General features: G+C 36.3%; 1 protein-coding gene across 1 annotated transcript in view; it reads left to right on the top strand.

Moving 5' to 3' along the window:
- The window catches only part of NEBL (nebulette), a 90,225-nt gene that overhangs the window by 33,713 nt on the left and 34,839 nt on the right, over positions 1-21,673 (top strand). The window contains exons 9-20 of the mRNA XM_010006953.1: positions 340-444; positions 3,306-3,410; positions 4,466-4,573; positions 5,527-5,637; positions 8,017-8,127; positions 10,345-10,455; positions 11,015-11,125; positions 11,392-11,502; positions 12,021-12,125; positions 15,216-15,308; positions 19,806-19,898; positions 20,256-20,352. Of these exons, the coding sequence (XP_010005255.1) occupies positions 340-444; positions 3,306-3,410; positions 4,466-4,573; positions 5,527-5,637; positions 8,017-8,127; positions 10,345-10,455; positions 11,015-11,125; positions 11,392-11,502; positions 12,021-12,125; positions 15,216-15,308; positions 19,806-19,898; positions 20,256-20,352 (1,261 nt within the window). The remainder of the gene's footprint in view (positions 1-339; positions 445-3,305; positions 3,411-4,465; positions 4,574-5,526; positions 5,638-8,016; positions 8,128-10,344; positions 10,456-11,014; positions 11,126-11,391; positions 11,503-12,020; positions 12,126-15,215; positions 15,309-19,805; positions 19,899-20,255; positions 20,353-21,673) is intronic.

Here is a 21,673-nt window from a genome sequence, read left to right as displayed (position 1 = left end):
TTAGCTATTTTTTATACAAGTCTTTTATTTGGACAGTTAGTTTAATTCCTGAATTAAGAGAAGAAGAGCAAGAATAAAAAGTGTTTAAAATGAGTACACTTGAAGTACTGAAGAAGATACTCTTGATTTAAGTTTTCAGGGCCGGGAGAAAAAATGTAGAATGAATTCTTTGATGTTCCTTTTCCTCCAAACAATAGTAAATGACCACCACCTAGTGGCTGGTAGAGATTGTTCAGGCAAGCACTTAATGCTTTCTGTTTCTGAAAGGCCAAACTGTAATACTAAACTGTGAATTATTTTGTTAATCTTTATTCTGCATCACCTGAATTCTCTTTCCAGGTAAATTACAAGAAAGATTTGGAAAGCCTACATGATCCAGCCTCTGATCTACCAAACCTGCTATATTTAAACCATGCTTTAAATATCAGCAAAACGCACAGTGATGTAAGTTGCTTTTATAATAATAATCTGAAAAATATCTGCAGTGAGGAATGTAGTACCTTCAGTCACTGGAGAACACATACATTTTTGGTACTTGCTTCATGGTCTCATTTATAGTAGACTGTAGTGTAGTAACCATGGTAGCTGGTGGATGTAGTGAAGGAAGAAAAGCTTTTAGGGAGAGATATTTCAGTTATTAAAACAACTAATCTACTGGGTAAGAATCACACGAACCTATCTGAGCATTTCTTATATTTATGAAACCTTCTCTGTTTTTCCCTTTGTTGAAACAAGCTACTTCAGTTTGCCTAAGATCTTACTTACTGCTTTCACCTGCAGTTCTCTGTTCAGAGGTGACCATTATGCTAGTTTCATATTTGGACCTCTGCCATATACAGCCTGTGGAGTGCCACCTTCCTGCAGAGCTTCTCTGTCTAAGCCTTTTGTCTCCTGCTAAAGGTCTGAGGCTTCCTACACTGGATTGGGTAATAGGCACATACTCCATTCTGCCACTTAACAAGACATGGCCCTTGATGGGGCTGGTGGTTTGACATAGGATGGTGATGGGGGTTGAAATGGGGAGGAAGAGATAGGAACCCCCTAGCTTATGTGCAGTGCTGAAGCTTCTCACGTGCTCTGAGAGTACCTCTGCTACATGTGTGGTGCTGGTAGGCTGTTTAGCTGCATGTGACATCTTTACTCCAGCAGCCACAGAAAGGCTGCAGCACTGCCTGTGGAAGCTGGGAGTGGGTGGTGCTGGGAGGAAAGATTGCTCATGGTCAGTGGAAGGTGAGCTCTTCACAGACAAAGGATTAGCCCTAATGACTAGTAGCATAGTGGGTCATCTTTGGAGTCAATGCCTGCTTTTGGAAGCTTATGTCTAAAATAATCAAAATAATCCAGCCTTCCCATCTGTACTTGATTTTTGTGTTGATCTTTGGTGAACTGAAGCTTGCTTTTTGTGTGTCTCACTTCAATATGAGAAGCTGATGCTGACTATCTCCTTTTGTGTGGGTAATAAATGAGTTGATAGCTTTCTTCATGAGCATTTTGGCCTAATTCTAGTTTCCTTCGGTTCAAGGTAAGATTGGCATTCTTTTTGTTGCTTAAATGAACACCCTCAGAGTGAACTTAATTTGCCATCCTCTCTTTAATGAAATAAAAACCTGGGCTTCTCCTTAAGGCTCCTCACTCTTGCAAAATTTATTTCTTTCTGTTGCCTAGGAAGGTTCGATTCATATTGTCCATGCCCTCTTCTGAGGACTCTATAAATACTAAGTCTCTGATTTTTGCATTTGTCCAGATGCTGATGGATATTTTTCTTCCTGTGAGCAGGAAGAGGAACGCTCTGTCAGTCCCCAAGGTCTCCACTAAATATTTTTCATCTACAGAAATCCTGTGTTCAAAATCCTTCTCAGATTTGAACTCCTCATCTCATCTCTTTGATTTTAACATGGCTTATTCTTCTCCCTTTTTCTATGCTTTTCCAGTACCTTCTTTGTGTTCTTCTCTCTGCCTCGCCATGTTTTACCTCCTTGCCACAGTCTTCCTGACTGTGCTGTTAAATGATTTCTGAAGACTGATTGCATGGTCTGTGTTTTACCTCTCAGTTAGCTTCTTGCTAATTTTACAGTTTTGCTGTTTCCTATTAGTATAACTTTCTCCCTTGGACTTGATGCTTCTCTTCATCTTTTGTATAACACAGCTACACCTGCCTCGATGTGATACATCATAACTTAGATAGTTAATTAAACTCATAGAATCATAGAGCCTTTTTGGTTTGAAAAGGCCTATGAGATCACCAAGTCCAACTGTTAAGAAAGCACTGCCAAGTCCGCTGTAAACTTATATGGCTAGTTGCATTGGTTTGCTGATTGACTTAAGAGTGTAGAAGTGTGTGTAACTTTATGAAACACATATACTAGAATACCAATGCAAAGCTGTTATACAAGTATGTTTCTGTGCTAGTAAATTTGAACAGTTAAGAGGAAAGCCTGATGGGCATGTTTGAACACAAATAGGCTGATTTTGTCAGATTGAACTATGCTATTTTCATTATTTCAATGAGTAAAAAGACTTTGAAAGGTGTAACAATCCCCTCATGTGGATACATGCAGTTTGGCATGAACTATGGAGACATAAAATTAAAAAAATTGTTGTAGGTACAACAGCAAGTTTATTGTTTAGTGCACTTAAAATCTCTTCCTGTTGTAGAGAAGTTGAGATGCTAAGGAACTACAGACTAACAAAAAAAAAAAAAGGAACTTAGATATGTTTAATTTTATAGAATGGGCTGAATAATTAGGACTTTAGAGACTGAAATTGTTGCCTGTAGTTTAGTGTAGCAAAAGGTTATACGATTTGCCTAACTTGATTTTATAGAATTATTTTTTTGGTAATTTTGTTCCATTAGCTGAGGAATGAAGTAAAAGTATGAAGTCAGTATCTGCAGGTGGAGATAATTTTAATTGGTTTCCACCACAGATTTTGTTGTGTGACATTTATAATTTTTTCCACTAGGAGGCAAACCCAGACCATCATATGTGTTCCTTTGCACTTCAAGTGTAAACAATAGTGTTTATTTTTAGTGAACATAAACATTTGACTTTTGGATAAGCAGGACAAACATTTTCTCTAGAAACTTACCAGAAGTTTGTTTTTTGTTTTTTTTAAAATAATATCCTTATATAAAATTTCATCACAATATTTTAATTTCAAATGAATAGTAAAACTCCTGAACTGGGAGACCTAGAATATAGTTTATTTTATGCTGTTTCTCCCCTGGTTATTTTAAGTGGTATTTAAATTGCAAAACCTTTTGAATTTTGTTTGTTGAACACATTCTTGGTTTTTTTTTCTTTCAGTATAAATATAAGAAATCATTTAAACAAAGCAAGGGCTTCTATCATTTCACTCTGGATACAGCTGAACAAATCCATCACAAAGAAAATGCAGTGCTTCAAAGTCAGGTATACACAATTATAAATACATCTTGCAGAGAGAAAAATGCAGCATTCTAACAGTGATTAAACCAGGCACAAAATCTCATGACAGCTTGCAGTGATGTACGGCACATATTCCATCAGGATCACCCCATGAGGAGAGAGGAGAGTGTTTTTGCAGGACCTAAACCTAGTGCAGAAGCATGACAAGGAAAGAGACTCCTAGCACTTTTCTCAAATTCAGACATCACTATTTTTGAAGAGACAAATAAATTAAAATTACATTACTCCTATTTTGATTTGTAGCTATTTGCTTTCCTTTATGGCTTGTGTAGAATATTCCATCATACCCCGCAGTGATTGATTGAGGTAAGTAATGTGTTTGCCCCTTTTCATCAAGAGAGTGTGAATGAATGAGTTCAGAAGGCTTCTCCAAACAAAGTGTATTTGCTTTGTGAGTTAGCATAAAGTTATGTGTTAGTGACTTAACCCTCTGTCCTTCAATGGCATTTTGTGCTAGCTTTAAGGTCATGGTCGGTGCTAGCTGTGAGGGGAATGTTGGTGCAAGACTGGACCCTACCGAGGCAGTAGTTTTCCTTCCCTTTTCCTTCCCACAGGTACAAACAAAAGTGCATTTCAGAATGGTGCTCCTGAGCCTGAAAGACAGACCTGTGCAGCCTGGCTGTGAAACAGATTTTGTTGTTGTTACAGTAAATGTGTTGTTTAATGGAAATATAACAGGGGATCCTGTTGAAAAGCTGCCAACTGTTCAGACATAGGTCATTCAGCAAAAACAATGCAATTAGTTCAAAGACTGTGATTGATGCTTCTCACTTCTGCTGTCTTTAAAGTTCACCATTTTTAGGTCTGACATTTTGAAGAAAAAGAATAAATGACTCCAGAAAAAAATTAATTCCTTGTCTAGCTGCCCTATTTCTCTAACAGGTTAAATTCAAGAGGAGTCTTCCAAGTCAAAACCTCCAAGGACCACGGTTAAGACAGGATTTGTCTGTTGCTCTGGTGAGCAATCAGATCTCACATTCTCTCAGCTGTTAACAGCCTTTTATTTTCCATTTTCCTAGGTCAAGTACAAAGAGAATTATGAAAAATCTAAAGGCAAATCAATGCTGGAGTTCGTGGATACACCAATGTATCAAGTTTCAAAAGAGGCTCAAAAGATGCAAAGTGAGGTTGGTAAAAATGTATGCTTGAACTAGCAAAACTTAGATCAACAGAGAATCTAACATATTTTATTCAGGTTAAGAGAATATATGAAGCAGATCATAAAAGTTTTATTAATAGAGGATGCAGTAGAATTAGTATTGATTAGTTCTCTTAGCTAGCTCAGTGCTTCCTATACATATGTTTTTTTTTCTCAAAAGACTATTGGTGCAAGCAGTAGACAGTGATTGTATGTAGCATCATTTGATTGAGGAGAAGCTCAAGAGGTCATCTAGATCAGAGATTACAAAGTTTTAAACCTTTGCCTATAATTCCATCTTTGATGAGGAAGGATTCTCAGGTGAAGAAGAGTGAAACTGGAAAGCCCAGACCAACCCTGTGCCTTAACTGAAATATGCTCCTGCTTGTTCAGCCTGGGGAGCTCAGGAAGGGGAAAGACTGTTCCCAGGCTCCAAAACTGCACTGGTTATGCTGTGTCAGGCCATATTTTTCTAACTTTTAATTTAAAACTTCCGGTAGTGGAGGTTTCATGATTTCCCAGGCAATTTAGTCTAGTGCTTTACCATGCATCCTGAGAGAATTTCCCTGTTTCTCCCTTGCTGCAGTTTGATTCCATTATATTTGCTGTGTGTCACAGAAGACAGATGATTTCATCCTCTTGGTGGAAACTTTTGTGTATTTAAAACCACTACCTTGTGTGCCATTTGCTATTTTTTCTCTACTGAGCAAACTATTTCTTTCACAGATCAGGTTAAAAATTCTCCTTGGAGATATACATATGTATTTTTGTCTAAATTGTGTGTGTGTCCTGCATAAATAATTTAGGTAATGAAATAAGTAATGAAGTTGCTTATTAATGTGATAACTGATTTTTGGCATGGCACAATTTGGGGTCTGTTTACAGTAATATGCTTGGAAATGCACATGCATGTAGCAATAATTATTGGGTTTGCTTCAATAGAAAATGTATCGCAAAGATTTTGAAGAAGAGATCAAGGGAAGACCCTCACTGGACTTAGACAAGACCCCAGAGTTCTTGCATATAAAGCAAGTCACTAACCTTCTGAAAGAGGTAGATGATTTTTTTGTCTTTCTTTTTACTAAGTTGTAAATGAGCAATGAGGAGCATCACTACAAGCCATTGAGTGGTGAACAACTTAACAGTTAACTTTGTAGCTAAATAAAAAAGTGACTTTATGAGTGAAAACTGGGGCCTGTCATTTTATATTCTGAATAGACCTGTAGTAAGATTTGATGCTTCTTGAGGTTCCCTTATGAACATAAGAAAATTATAAAGCTCAGACCACCTGAACCAGAAAGACAGAGTTAAATGAACAAATCAGGTAACTCAATAGAAAATGGATTGTTGGCAGGATGTTCCCTCTGAGGGCCTCAGTTTTGGAATTTGTTCCTCCCCTGGGCTCAAATAGCCCAAATTTGATGACCTTCCAGTCCTGCTGCAAGAGAGACATCTGTATGATAGGGTTTTGGAAAAGGCCTGGAGTTTATTTTCCATATAGATGAGGATGTGGAGAGGAAGATTTCTGTTGGTGTCCAGATGGCAGGTTTTTTCTTTTGAGTAATTATTTCGGGTTTATCATAGTCTGTTGTAGTTATATGGATGTCTTGAGCTGTGTGTAGTCACTTTTAACTAATTTAATGGAAATATATATCTATCATACAAGATATGGATGAAAATAAGGAAGACCAAAATTCCATAAAATAGCTGTGGTATTACATAATCTGCTTTCAGCAAATTTTGTTAGAAAATGAGTTTTCTGTATGCCCAGTGTTTCTTTAAGATTCATCCAATGTTCTGCAGTTGTATGTGGCATTATAAATTAAATAACTTTTTTCCATAATGGACAATTCTTCTATCTTTAGTCTTTTAATATTTTTATTAAAAACTGCTTTCATGCTAGGATTTGAGTATTGGTTGTTTCTATAGATGAGGCTTACTATTTGACCAAATTTAGAAGTAAATGTAGGAGCAAAGTTCACAGTTATAAATATCAGGGCTGCTAGTTATCCTCCATTTAAATTTAAGGAGCCAACAGTACCTTGCTTATTTTTGTTGGATGTTTTTGCTGCAGCCAAAAGGAACAAATTGAGAATGCTAGAATTAAAAAACCTTGAAGCTTTTTCCTTTCCTTGTCCTCTAAGCAACTTATCTCAGTCTATTTCATATGGATCAAGAAGAGGTTTTCTTTTTAGGTATTTCTTTATTATTCATCCCCTCATAAATAGCTTGTTCCTGTAAGTGTGACTTTCAGGTAGACAAGTCTCAGGCTAGGTCTACTTTGTGCAGAACCATTCTGTGTGTATGTGTCATGGACACCTACTGACTAGTATCAGCTGTGTTCCAGCTTATTCTGTTGCCTTCCCACTGAAGAGAATTCTCCAAAGATTTCACAGTTTGTAACAATAAGAACTTTCTTCTCTGGAACTGCATTCACAACTCCCTCAGAAAGGATGGCTGAGTTTAATAATTCTAAATCAGTAAAAGTAATTTCCTTCTTGTTGTAGGGCATGCTTGTGATGACAAAGAGAAGCTTCTTAAAAAATGTCTGGTTTCCTTTCATTTAAATGAAGAGTTTATACAGAGACAAAGGTGCACATTGCTGCTTATGAAGTTTAATATCTGATTAAGAGCACGAATCCATGAAGAAGATTTTCTTCAATTTTTTCTTAGTTTCTTTGCTTAAAAAAGCCTAACCCAAACCTGGAGATGGGAAAAGCAATTAAAAATCCTTTCAAAACTTAAATAACTTGATCTTCAGTAGTTTTACATCAGCTCTCTAGGAATTGGGAAGAGGAAAAGAACCAAATGTCCATGGGCAGTTTCTAGTATGCTTTTAATTTTATGCTGAATCTTTCAGTACTCAGGAGGCTGCATATTGCTAAAGGTTGATAGGTCATATCAGTGCAGTGTCTGAGGGGCACAGAAGTGATAGGAATATAGCTTCTACATTATAATTTATCAAGCAGTCATTTTAACAGGTCCTAGTATAGTGTTCAGGGCATCCATCCTAATTGTAATGCCATTAGTGGAACAGAGGTAAAAACTGCAGCACAGCATGTGTTGGTCTGTGAAAGCAAATGCTACTGGAGTTAAAATGTCTGTAGAGAGGCAGCTGAGGCTCCTAAACAATGTGCTAGTGCTGTATAGGAGAGGACTATTTTTCAAGAGTGCAACAGGAAGATACACGACTACATTAAAGCCTTTCAGTTTTTTCAACATTGTACCTTTTGATTTCATAATTTCCAATTCTATTTTAACTCTGAAATCTGTACTTCAGCTAATTCATATTTCATAGACATTTCAAAGAGACCCTTCAGACATTTAATAATTGACATTTCTTTTCAGGATCTTGTGAACAATATTAAGTGGAGAAAGCTGTCTCTTTATTTTTTTTTTTTATTTTTTTATTTATTTTTTTTTTCCCCTTAGAAAGAGTATAGAAAAGATTTGGAAGAAGGGATGAAAGGAAAAGGAATGACAGTGTTTGAAGATACACCAGATTTGATTAGAGTGAAAAATGCAGCTCAGATACTAAATGAGGTATGTTGTACCAGACAAGGCTATTGATGTCACAGGAAGTTTATTCTTTGTGTTGTACTTGACTGAAAATATGCCTTTTTTTTTTTTTTTTTAACATAATCTACAATCACCTATGTAAGTATTGAAACTAAGTCTATTTCTGTTTTCTTTAAGAATATAGAAAAGCTCTGACAAATACTTCAGATTTTCAGGCAATTGAAATGTTGATGGAATTGTAAGTAGGGTCAATAGAAACAGCATTTAAAACTGGATTAATTTTTCCATCTATTTATTTGTTCAGCTAGTATAATTAATACTGTCATGGAAAAAAAATTGGCTGTAAATGGCTTTTTAAAGAAAAGTTCAATGAAATAATTTTATTATTTTTTTTTTTTTAATCATGTACCTGCTATGTTAAAATAAATAAATATTGGTAATGACTGCCAGGCATCTCGGGAAGGCCTTATATACAAACTATTCTAATTGAGAAAACCTTTTCTGAAAGTAGAGTTGCTCATGAAGAAATGGGTCTTCTTGAGCTTCTGTTTCATCCACTTAAGATAAACAGGTGGAGGACCCTTTCAGAATATAGTTTTAGAACTGAACTTTAATATTAAGTGTACTGGTCTGAGTTGCTCTGGAGGTTACGTGGAAGCTCGTGTGTGATCTACTTCATTGTGAAGGGCTGGGAGTGGAAGACTCCTTGATCTATGTATTTTGTCTTGAAGACGACCCTGAGGAGGCAAACCTGTGTGCTCAGTAGAGCTGCAAGCTCCAAAGCTGTCGCAGCTGCAGCTCCTGTGAATGAGCTCACACAGACTGCTTGGGAAGCAGCAGTAGGGTTGGAGAGTTTGGGGAAGAAAGGGGGAAGGCAAAGCTTGTGCTGCACTTCACATCTTTATGGAGTCATTCTTTCAGAACAATATATATATATTTATATATGTATGTATTTTATATTAATTTAGTATGTGTGTTTGCTTGCACCCGTATAAATGCATAACCATAAGAACCAGAGGTTAAGCCATGCATTGGGCCAATATGAGAACTGTAAAGAAGTGCAGAAGTATTCAGCAGTAACTCCCAGGATTATCTTTTCCTTGGTGTTTTACACAACATAAACCTGGGAGGAAATATCTGCTTCTCTGCCTTTAGCAGAGATACGTAGTGAGGGATGATATCTTCTCATAGGTTAGCTCGCACTTTTTGCAAAAAACTGTGGTTTGTGAAGTGGAGAGTTGTTTTATCATGTTTATTTCCACACCAGAGCGAGTCAGAGATGGAAGACTGAAGGCCTTTTTGGTCTTGTTTTTGTAACTGATCAAACCATTGCATTGAGTAGAAAGGTATTTTCCTTCTTTTTTCTAACTAATGTATAAACTAAAAAAGAGTTAACAAACAAGAAAAGAAGAAATTTGGTAATTCTATGTATGTATTTTGAAAAAAATTCCTGTTTTCCACAGGCAGAGATAAACTAGAACTGAAAAAGACTGATTACTACCATAGTAGCAGAAACAGTACTGCTTTATAATATTTTTAGTTTACTTGTATGCAATTTTAATTGGATGCAAATATTGTATATCATATTTCAGTATTGTATTTTAATATAATTTGCTGATGAACAAGAAATACATCCTTGCTTAGGTGAGATGAAGATGAAATATCCATTTTATTTCCTTGTTATAGGTTATTTATAATTTATGTTGAGAGGAAAAAGCAGCAATTATGGATGAGTATTGCCACTTGCCTAATGGCTGTGCTTTAGAAAGACCTATAATATGAATAAATTGCCACTTCCTGTTCTGAAAGTTCATGGGAAACAATTCTGTATCGTATTAAATTTCTAACATGTAGCCATTTAATAAATAAAATATTTTCTTAAAAGTAAAATGTGTTTCAATTTGGCTGGCACCAAGAATCAGTTTATTGCACTATGTTCTGCAGAGCTACACTTCCCCTTTACTTTAAAGGATAATTGTAGCAAGCTGTATGGACTCATTTCCCTGCACCCTCTGCCAAATTAAAAATTCAGTGATAAAGTTTTATACATTCAGTGAACATCTCCTCAAGCTTTTCTTCTGTAATTTATTATGTGTTTTCCTGACAAAAACTTGCCAAGACTTGAGAGTTGTGACTCTTGAGATTTTTGATTGACTCTAGATCTTAAGTTAGATCTCTTGTGCAAATATCAACCTGTAACTCTGGCTATTGTGAACATAACATGAAGTTTTATCTTCACAGAAACAATACAAGAAAGACCTGGAAACTGAAATTAAAGGGAAGGGCATGGAAGTTGGTCCAGATACTCCTGAGATAAAACGAGCCAAGAAAGCTTCTGAAATTGCAAGCATGGTCAGTGCTAGATGTTCTGCAAGCTTTCCCTTTGACAGAATGCAACAAATTATTGTTTTGAAGAATTCCAGGTAGTGACCAACCTAGGCAGTAGGAATACCACAGATTTCACTAAATACCTAATCCGTTTAGCTGCATTGAGTCTGGAAGTTGGATGATCAGCCTACGGGGAAAAGCTGAGTTCCCAGATCTTCAACTTTTCTGTCAACTTTTGCAGGTGGTGCCTGTTCCTCATGAACCAGGCCAGGACTGGGCTGTGTTCAGTAGATGTGGGCCCTACTACTTTTAGGTCTCATCTACATATGTCTGTGCTTGTAGCTGCCAAAGCTACAAAGACAGGTGCATGTGAAAGGCTACATCACATTTGAAATAAGCAGTCCTGTTAAAAGAATTTTTTAACTAGTCAGCAGCTGCAGCACTGGTGTCTTGTAGATAGATCCTACAAACTAATGATGTTCCATGAAATGTTACATGGTGTTTTGGTAGAATTGCAGATGAAAGTGAGAACAATTTAAGAATTTGTCTGTCAGACATGTTTTTCCGATGTTTTTCATTTCAGAAAGAATACAAGAAAGACTTGGAGAATGAAATTAAAGGAAAGGGAATGGAAGTGGGCATAGATACACTTGATATACAACGAGCTAAAAAAGCTTCTGAAATTGTAAGCCAGGTAAGTACAGAATGAATCTCCTTAATTACTTTGGAAGTAAAACACAGTGAGATGTTAAAAACATAAAATCTTCCTGAATGTACCTGGGCTACAAGGAATTAACAGTGCACAATAAAAAATATGAAAATAAAGAAACTGAAGTTTATTTGTTTTTTTTTAATCTGGCCAGTGCTATCAGAATAGCTTTGAAGACAGTGTGTACAAAGAACTGTAGAATTAGTTACAGGTTGGTTTTTGTTTTTTTTTTTTGCTTCTTTTTTCTTCAGAAAAAATATAAAAAGGATCTGAAGACTGAAATTATAGGAAAAGGGATGCAAGTTGGCCCATATACTCCTGAAATACAACGGGTTAAAAGAGCTTCAGAAATAGCAAGTCAGGTAGGCATAGTAAAAAGGCCAAATGTTTTAGTTCTGTGTAACAATGAGTGCTTGACCTGCATTGCTCAAAATACTTATTGTCTAGCGCTGTAGAGGCTTTCATATCGATATTAAATTAATTTTCATGCAGAAAAAACTCTTACTGCCTGATTATTATTTGTATTTAGGTCTGTCATGTAATCTAAATTGGATTTGTTTACATCTACTTGCAGGTATTTTTACATTACCTAATGAGAAAGATATATCTATCCTGACAATGAAGGGAAAATATACATGAGAATACAGGTTATATATATACACTTATATATATATACATGTATATAAAAATGGATGTTCACTGTGGCACATGATGTCAGGTATCCCACACAGACTATGGTAACCAGGTAATGGAGGAGAGAGGTTGAAATAAATACTGTAAAGGGACACCAAGGCTTGTCAATAATAAGCATATTTTTTTGCAGTTTGGATATTCTGAGTCCAACAAAGCAGGAAATAGAAATTTTGAACTTGTTTTTCAGAAAATGTATAAAGGTGAAGCAGAGAAAATGCTTGGTAACTATTCTACTGTCCCAGATACTCCAGAGATGGAGAGGATAAAAAGTACTCAGAAAAACATCAGTTCAGTGAGTAATAGTGCTTTTCTCTTTGCTTTCAACTTCTCAGATATTTTTCAGTTTAAATGGGCTCTCTTATGCTGCAACATGAAATAGGGAACTTATGAGTAAGTGCCCTTTGAGCCATTTGCATAATTTTCCTGGCAAAAGGTGTGTCACTCATTTATTTCATTAAAAAAATACCCCACTTTTCTAGGAGTGACAGTGTTATTTTGAATTGCTAAACCACTTATACCACCTTGCCAAACCACAGTTATTTTCAAATGAAGGGGTTTTTTTTCTCTTTTTCCATCAAGCCCCAGGAAGTACTTTATCTAAAACGACAAAATAGTCTAAGGTTTGTTACTGTGCATATAAGATTTTTCCTCTGTTTCCCATCATATGTAGAAAACATCAAGATTTGGGTATAAGATTAGAACAGATCAGGTTTCATAAAGATGTGTCTAATGATTTTATGTTATTCTGGATATATTTTTAAATTTTATGCCAAATTAAAGTTTCAGTTTATCCTAAATATAAATTATGAGTTTAGACTTCTAAAATTGCCCAGTTTGTGGTGCATTCAGTTCCATTTCCTTTTTGGGTCCATTAATTCTGCTGTTCGTAATTCTAGCATTGCTTGTAATGTAACAGAGAAGAGAGGAGGAGGAGTCAATATTGCCCCTGGAACTAAATGCTGTCCAGTTAGTTTCTGGTTTTTTTTATGACATATTAAGTAATACTAATAAAGCCAATGATTTGGGAGAAAGGTATGTAAGTCACTAAAATATTTTAGTATTATCTAATACAGATGTTGTCCTTTTACTTAGAGATATTCTCAGCTTCTCTCCATCTCTGCACAAGGTCAATTAGTTTTCCTCTGAGGTGTTTGCCTGCAGCTGGCCCTTACCTGCAGCTGGCTCCTGTCACTGTGGCTTCACTGGGCAAGTAAGAGCCTGAGGGAAGAGAAGAAAAGCCTCGGGCTGCTTTAGGCAGTGGTCTTCCCTGTAACGTCTTCCAGCCATTACATGCTCCTTCCTTCAGATGAGAGCAGCTGAAAGCTACATCTTACTAATAGGAGATGTTGACAGGCCCAGTGGCCCAAATTTTTTTAACTTATTATCTTTTGGTTTTGAAAGGTGCTGTGCTGAAGTGTGTGAGGGTGATTATCACCACATCTCATGTCACTGGCATCCTAACATGCCATGCCAAAGCTCTGCTGATCTGCTTTCCTCCCTGCTTTAAACTTTGATAGCTTCTGATGAAGCCCTCAAATAGGTCAGCGGGTCTGGCAGTGCAGACTCTCCAACAGTTTGATACCAGGCACATAATAACCTTCCACTTAATTAAGCCTTGACAAGCCTCTGATGCATCTGAACCCCTTGAAGCCCAGTCTGAGTTTTCAGTGCCAAGGCTGACAATTATCCTCTTTGTTAGTATACTAGCTAATATGAAACAAAAATATTTTGTCTTTGAGGTGATTTGTGTTGGGTTTATTTTGTGATCATAATTTTTCTGCTTCTGAACTGGATCCTGCAAGTGTAGGAAAGCAGTTTATAACTGTGGTTGAATTATAATTCTTTTTCATTGCCTACATTTTAGCCTTTCAGCCTGCTGTGTAATTATAAAAGTAAGTCACTTTTTGCTAAGTTAAAATACAGCTGGGAGCAGCCCCAATATAAAAAAATAAATGACCCCCAATAGGCTTCTAATTTTTTTCATTTCTTCTCAAATATTTTCCTGCCTGAAGGGACAAAAAAAGTTGCCAGCTCTGCAGATAAGATCAGTGCTGCTTTTAGCTCCCAAGCTCATTTGTCAGATGATTTACTATAGGATATTTACTGCACAGTCATCTCTTTCATAGAAAAATTCCCAGCTCCAACTTTTTTTACCACTCCCTCCTTGGTAGAGGAGAAGAGTATATTTTAGTTCAGTCCACTCTGTAAATCTTTCTGCCTTGTACTGACATGTTGGTGCAGAAGAATTTTCAAGTTCTTACTCATGAACTATCTCTGTTCTCACATGGTAAAACAAAACTCTTTAAGTTGTTAGAAGTTTTATGAATATTCAAAAAATGAGTTGTGGACATTCTCCTCTAGAATATTTGGCAATACTGGTCACACTAGGTTACAGAGAACTTCAAGGAAGTAGGAGAAATGCATCAAGAATTATGTTTTATTGGTTGAGGCTTATTGATAGGAAAAAAAATTAAATCAATCTTGGTTTAAGAAAGAGTGGTTTAAGAAATGGTGGTTTAAGAAGTGGTAAGGATTTATTTTACAAGCTCCAGAATCAGACTTGGTTTTACACGGCCAGCCTGGAAATACTTACTGGAATGGCAACAGCTGTGACTGAAATTCAAATGAAAGCTTTTTAGGAGTCTTGGAGCGGGAACTGGTGCTCCATGTTTATTTAAATTGTAGCCACTTTTGGAGTTTGTAGAGCAGTTATTTGCCTCTCTCTTTCAGTAACTGAATGACTTTTTCTACTGATGAGCTTTGTGTTTTATCCTTCACTGAAACAATTGAAATAGAGGAGAATTACATCAACAGCATGTGTATCTTTTCAGAAGTGAGATTTGTTTTTAGATGCAGCCCCCAGCTTTTTGGCTTAAACTTAGAAATCAAAATGTAGCATGACTTGGATTGTAACTCTTGTCTGTTCTGGGTATTTTGTAATGAATATATCAATTTTCTAGTTTGTTAAATTAGAAGTAATAATATCTGTTAAGTTCTCAGAGTATTTTCAGATCTGAACATTAAAAACCCCATTTAAATCTTGCATGTACATGCACGTTCAATTACTTTTGAATGAGTGAGATTACTTAAGCATAAAATTGTATTTATAAACATTTATAGATTATGATCTAAATTTTAATATTTCCAAATTTAAACCTGTTATTACAAATACTTACAAATTTTTGAAATCAGTCTAAAGGATGATAATAGATGATCTGTGTTACAGTTATAGTTATTGATAATTGGCCTAATTTATGAAAAATTAAAATGTTTTCTTCACAAGATTTATAGTCAGACCAATTTGGAACTTGGAAAATTGCCCAACCTTTTTATGAGAACTTGTACTTGCATTGCTAACAGTCTCATAATTACTTTTATGAAGGTGTTTTATAAGACAGAAGTAGGAGCTGGCACGGCTGTAAAAGAGACTCCAGAGATTGAAAGAGTAAAGAAAAATCAACAGAATATTAGTTCGGTAAGTGTTTTTTACATTAATTATTCTTATGTGAGTAAAAGGTGGTAATATTTTTTCCCCATCTTGTTTACTAAAAATTCTATGTTTTCATATCACACATCTCATTCAAATACTGCTCCACTGGATTTTGGGTATAGCATCCAATTTTAGTTGAGTTAGAGCTCTGTAGCTCTGTGTCTAAAGTTACAGTTTCCATTTGAAGCATAATCAAAAGTAGGAAAAACTTTGAACTAAATGTTTGAGGAGAGAGATTCATTTTTCAAGAGTGAAAAACATGACGCATATCCTGATGCTAAAGACTGAACAGCAGTTGTAATTAGCAATTTAGAAAAATATAATATTACAAAAAATATAGAGGTTGGTACCATATACACTGCAAGAAGTGTGAGGGTCATGAGACACTAGCACAGGTTGCCCAGGGGGCTTGGGGATGCCCCTTTCCTGGAAATGTTCAAGGCCAGATTGGATAGGGCTTTGAGCAACCTGCTCTAATGGAAGGTGTCCCTGGCCATGGCAGGGGAGCTGGAAGTATATGAACTTTAATGTCCCTTGCAACCCAAAACATTCTCTTGAGTCTGTGAATCTAAGAGGAAAATGAATGTCCAGGCCTGAGCTATGTGAAAATGTGGAGGGTTTGTGCCTCTATACATGCTGTTGACAAGTTGATCTGTGGATCTCAAGAGACTGGTTCTGAAATGATGTTGTTTATCTATAGACACGCAATGTCCTTGTCACTTCAATGGACAACTAAAAGTAAAATATCAAAAAGAGGGTTTTCTACAAGTAGAACATGCTTTTCTGATAAATATTGTGACAAAACTTGGAAGAAATTTGAAAAGTGTTTGCCAAGCAAGAAACACTTGTAGCTGCATTAGTCACTTTTTTTTAATTTTTGGTGTGGAGTCCTCTGGGGCCATTTTTATGTTTGTGACATGACTTTTCTTTTGATTAGATGCTTTTTGTAAAATAGAGTTTGAAACTAACACATAGAATTGGCACTCATTGTGTTTAAATATTTATTGAAATCCAAATTAGGAACTCTGGACACCTATTCTATTAGAATTTTCTTGTTTAACAAGTAGCGTTAAATATTGCATTTCCCATCAGTGTTGGTCAGGTAGAGAATTCCCATAAAATTTTGAAAAGTTTGTATTTTCCTTGACATTTCTCTCTCCTCCATCCGTCACATTTCATCTTGTTGAGTCACAGAGCAATTTGAAGATTCAGTGCAAACTGTCGTGTCCTGTGTCCTGAAATAGTGTCTCTGGTTGGGAAGTTGTAGGTTTCCTTGGTTTGAGGGTGGGATTTTTTGTTGTTGTTGTTCGCTGCCCCCTCCCCCCTCCCCCCCCTAGCCTCAGGCAATTATGGTTTTGGTTTATTTTTAGCTAGATTTGTACTGGTGTTCTAGTCTTTTGTTACCTGTTAGCCAGTTACCACATACATTTATTTTGGAAGCAGGCACACAGGCTTACTAGGAGCAGTCTTTTTCTCAATACTTTTCAAAGTGAAATGAAAAAATATTGTGCAGTGCTCTTGCTGTTTTAGAAATCCTAAAGAGTGGTGAAGATGGGAAATTGAAGGGTGGATCAGTATGCTACTACACACACTTGAACAAAATCTTATCAAGAGGAACACAAAATGCATTAGTGGTTTAGTGGTATGATGCAGGTAGCACGGCCTTTACCTTGCTAGTCTGTGTGTAGTTAATATTTTACAAAAGATATTTTATTACATGTACTGTATTTGTGATTACTTAAGGCTTGTATAATATTTATTAAAAGTGCAGCATGCCAGTTTTAAAGGCAATGTGCAAGAAAGTTTTAAATTAAATGTCAGTAAAAGGGAAATTATATTGTGTTCTTTATAATAGTCCCAAAAGGAGGCTAAATTGCACCAATTTTTACTCCATTAGATTAAAACATTTCATACATATCTTTGAATTTCGCCAGAAAAACTTAGGACAGCTTGAAAAATATTTGGTGAGCTAAATGTGACTATGGAATATGAAGCACATCTGCAGTGCAAAAAACCCCAGAATACCAAAAATAACACTCACTATCCAACCAAATAATGCAAACATACCAATTTCATCATATTCTGAAAGTGATCAAATTATTCCAGATGACATGTATTGGAGGCAAACTCAGAACAGTCTGTTCAAGTTCTAAAAAACAAGGTGGTGACAGCCAAGGTGGTTGAGCTCATCTCACCTGTTGTCATGATTAGTTTGGAAGAAGGAGGCTCCTGAATATTTTGAGTCAAGATCTCAAAGAACGTTAAAAGCAATTCTCAGATCCATGGACTGTGACTGAATCTGAACTAAGAAGCTACAAATAACTTAAGAGGATTTTCGGAAAACTTGTTTATACCGAGGGACAGACAGGGCTGGACACAGCACTGGGAAGATGGCTTTTGGGGAAAAAAATTAATTGTGAGTCTGTATGAAATCCTTGAGAAAGCCTGTGTGATATGTCAGTCAACACCACAAAGCTAGGGCCTTGTTAAAGTTAAAGCAAAGGACATTTTGAAGCATTTTAAGGACCAGTAGCAGTGCCAATTCTTAAGCATACCTAATAGTCTCTATTAAAAGACCCTTTTTCCAGTGGTTCAGTACTTCTGCCAGTCCTAAACTGTCTGGACTGAAATTTTCCATTCCCGTTCTATGCTTTTGGCTGGCTTTATTTATTTATTAATTTATTAATTTCGGCCAAAGCAGCTTCCAAATATGAGCTTAGAGAAAAACAAGTTGTTTTGCCTCTGTTAAAAAAACCTGGCATTCTCCAGAAGTACCATGCCTTGGAGAAGAGCATTACAAATTATCTACTAAGTGTAATTTGTACAGTGGGTTTGGGAAAAGAGAGGCCAGGGATGAGGAACCAAAAGTCTGTTGAGACACTGAAAGTGTCATGGGGAAAGTGTAGAGTCCAAAGGGTGGGGGAAGGCAAGCAGGGTGCTTGTGTGCTCCTTTGTGTAGGTGCTTTCTCCCAGAAGAGCTGAAACAGAACCCAAGGTCATTTAGACCCATCACTTCCTGTCAGCCTGTCTCTGAGGTACCCTTGTTCAAATATTTTCCCTTTCTTTAATGATGGTGTCCATGGAGGTAAAAAAAGATCAGTCATGATTCACATGCAAACTACTCACTAAAAGGGTCACTGATTATGTCTAATGAATTAGGCAAAATTCTCTTGCAAAAAACAGCTTTTGGTGATAGATAAAGCACTTAAAGAGGAAAATAATGGTATAGAATATATTAAAAGCTGCACATGGAGCATATTTGCACAAGGGGCAGAACTAAGGTTACATTTAATTTAATTGTGTCATTTTTTGATTTTTGAAGCCTTCATTTTGCAGCCTTAAAATGTATTTAACAGAAGTTTTGTATGCTACATTAATATAAAACTATAAAAATGGATTCATTGTGCTGTTCCCTGGCCCTTTAAGCACTTTTCCTTCCTAGATTTGTGCTAATAAAATTATTTTCCAACTATTATGTATCACTGTACACACAATTTTGAATGTTTTTATTTATTTTGATATCTTACTACCATTGTAAAGAAAAAGAAAACATGCCATATCACTGTAAAGGATGGCATCGTCTACGGGTATTGCTAATTTTATGGTGCCTTAATGAGATTTGAAGCTGAATGTGCTGAATACAGTACAGACATTTAGCAACAGACAGTAAGAAAAAGACAATGAATAGACAGATTTGTCCAAGATGGCCCTTTTGATAGCATATGGAAAATCAGAAAATACAATGCCTTTCTTTTCTGTACTGCATTCATTTAACCTTTCAATTATTTCTCATTAAGTTCAATTTCAGTTTTGGTACATATGGTAAATAACTGAAGAAATTCCAGATCTGTGCATCTTTTGAATTATGGAGTCTACCATTTCCAAACATAACTGCTGTTTAGAAGAAATTAAATGTGGTAAATACCTGACAGAATCTTCAAAGGCATCATCCATCCAAACATTTGCATTCTCCCTGATGTGTCTCTGTGTGTTTTTAGATAATTTGAATGAAACTTTGAAGTCATATGCCCTTTTAAGAACATACCTGTGGAATGCTTGATTTCTGAAATGGACAGGTAGGCTCCATAGCAAGATAATAGCAAGACCAAGTAATTGTCCGAGTGATGCAGATCTCCAAGCAGTGTATGCAGTGACCCAATTGTCATAGAATCATTTAGGTTGGAAAAGACTTTTAGGATTATCAAGTCCAGCCATACAGCCACAATCCCATGGGATGTGTTCAACAGGTGTAAGAGTTTTAGGATACTTGACTTGTTACGTGCACTCGCTGCTGCAACAGGTCACACAAGATGCAATGGATACCTAGCAGCCTGTTTCAGAAATGAAATATAACAGTTCATTTTCAGGTTAATAGTGTTGATAGGTGTGGACTAACTGAGAGGTTACAAAATATTTGTTGTGTTTTAGTGCTTGTCTTTAGCTTCTTTAAATTGCTAATATTTTGTAATATTTGTTTTGCAGATTAAATACAAGGGAGAAATTCAGCATGCAACAGCTATTTCTGATCTACCTGAACTAAGGAGAGTTAAGGAAAACCAGAAGAATATTAGCAATGTGTGCCTCATTTTCATTGCTCTTACACCTCTCTGCTGTGTTAAATGTGTTTGTGTCTCAGTGAATATGTCTGTGGTGTTTATGCTGGTTCCTGTTTGTCCACAAAGACTAACTTAACCAATTAATGGTAAAATGCTAACTCCTTAGCCTTGCACTTTGATTAACATCAATGAGAGTGAAGTATTCCTCTTGAAGTATGATTTTTTGTCTGAAAGATAACTGAAAGATGGTGAGTACTAAGTATTGTGTGGAAAGATGTGGGTGTTTATTAAGGAATGGTATTTTCCATCTGAATGCAGTGGACTCTTTAATGTTACTTGGAAGCTTCTGTGTATTATCTTCTGCCATGTCTGCTAGGTTAAGTACAAAGAGCAGCTCTGCAAAGCTACGCCTGTGACTGTCACCCCTGAGATTGAGAGAGTCAAGAGGAATCAAGAGAATGTCAGCATGGGAAGTTGCTCTCATTTAATACTTTGGCTAATTTTTGAGTGCAGAGGATCAGTACAGGGTTGTGCCTCCAGAAGCTGTGCCTTTTCTTTAGTTAGGTGCAGGCTCAGTAATGGATTTACTTTACTTCCCTATTTTGGGAAGAAATTGGGAAAGCCCTTACTTGGTTTGGGAAATGGCCTGTGAAGGTCATATATTTGGTTAAAGAAATGGGTGCAGTGTTTTGAAATGTTACTCTCTATCTTGGATATTTGCACAAAATCTAGGCAGATTATCTTTTTTTTTTTTTTTAACAGAATATCCTTTCCTAGGTTTTTTTTCTTTGCTTCAAAAAATATGCTACACTTGTACTCAAACTTCAGCTCTCTTACCTGTGTCTTTCTGGTTCCTCAGTAACCTTCCTATCAGAGTTTAATATTTAATGACTCATATAACCATTAGAAAGCCATACTGTTTGCAGGAGCACAGGGAAGAAGGTAAAGGCTTTTGGAGCAGGCAGCTGCCTTCCTGCATTGCTGATGCTGTAACTTGTTAACAAGTCTGAGAGACCAGCCATTCTCGCTGGGAACTGCCATCAGCAGCCATATTTCATGGAGCTGCAAATAGCTGCAGTGTTTTCCTGGGACATTTTCTGCCATGTTCCCCAAATTAATTTAGAGTTAAAATTTTAAAGAATGCTGTCCCTCTAACTTCAGTGCGTGGTGCTTCTTTCTGGATTTATGATGATATAACTCTCCTAAAATGCACACTGTTTAAACAAGCCTGTTTTTTCAAATGATTCAAGCCTGTCTGTTTTTCTACTTTGACCAATTTTTGTGTAGTGCAAATTTCACTGGCAAGACTTAAATTCTCTTTCAAGTGACTGGAATAGCTTTGGATGAAGATTCTTCATCTTCAGATATTTCTAGAAAAACTAAATCTTGAATAATAATTTTATCTTTACAAATGTCAGTTTACAAGTTTAATCCATTTGATAGGTTTTAGAAGATGTTAATTTTTCAGTAAGAATATGTTGATGTGAACAGACCAAAACTGTGATGTGTAGGAAGACAATTGTTTCAACAATACGTATGTTAATGCCCCAGTGCACTGCAGAATTATGAGCATAATGTATCAGCACAGTTATCCTTATCACACAAACCCAAGAGCTTATGGAAAAAAACCAAACCCCATTAGAATGGAAATGTGTATTTTACATAAACCTATATGGATTGGCATAAATCATGCAAGAATCTCTTATTCTTTACTAAGGGTGTACTGCATCTGACTTCCCTGTATATGGGGCCAGGGTTAATGTTTGACTGATTGGTCTGTCAGTGCCACATCCT

Source organism: Chaetura pelagica, unplaced genomic scaffold (assembly GCF_000747805.2).
Source record: "Chaetura pelagica isolate M959 unplaced genomic scaffold, ChaPel_1.0 scaffold17, whole genome shotgun sequence".
NCBI lineage: Eukaryota > Metazoa > Chordata > Aves > Apodiformes > Apodidae > Chaetura > Chaetura pelagica.
Note: the sequence above shows the minus strand (reverse complement) of the source record. Positions and strands in the feature narration are given on the sequence as shown.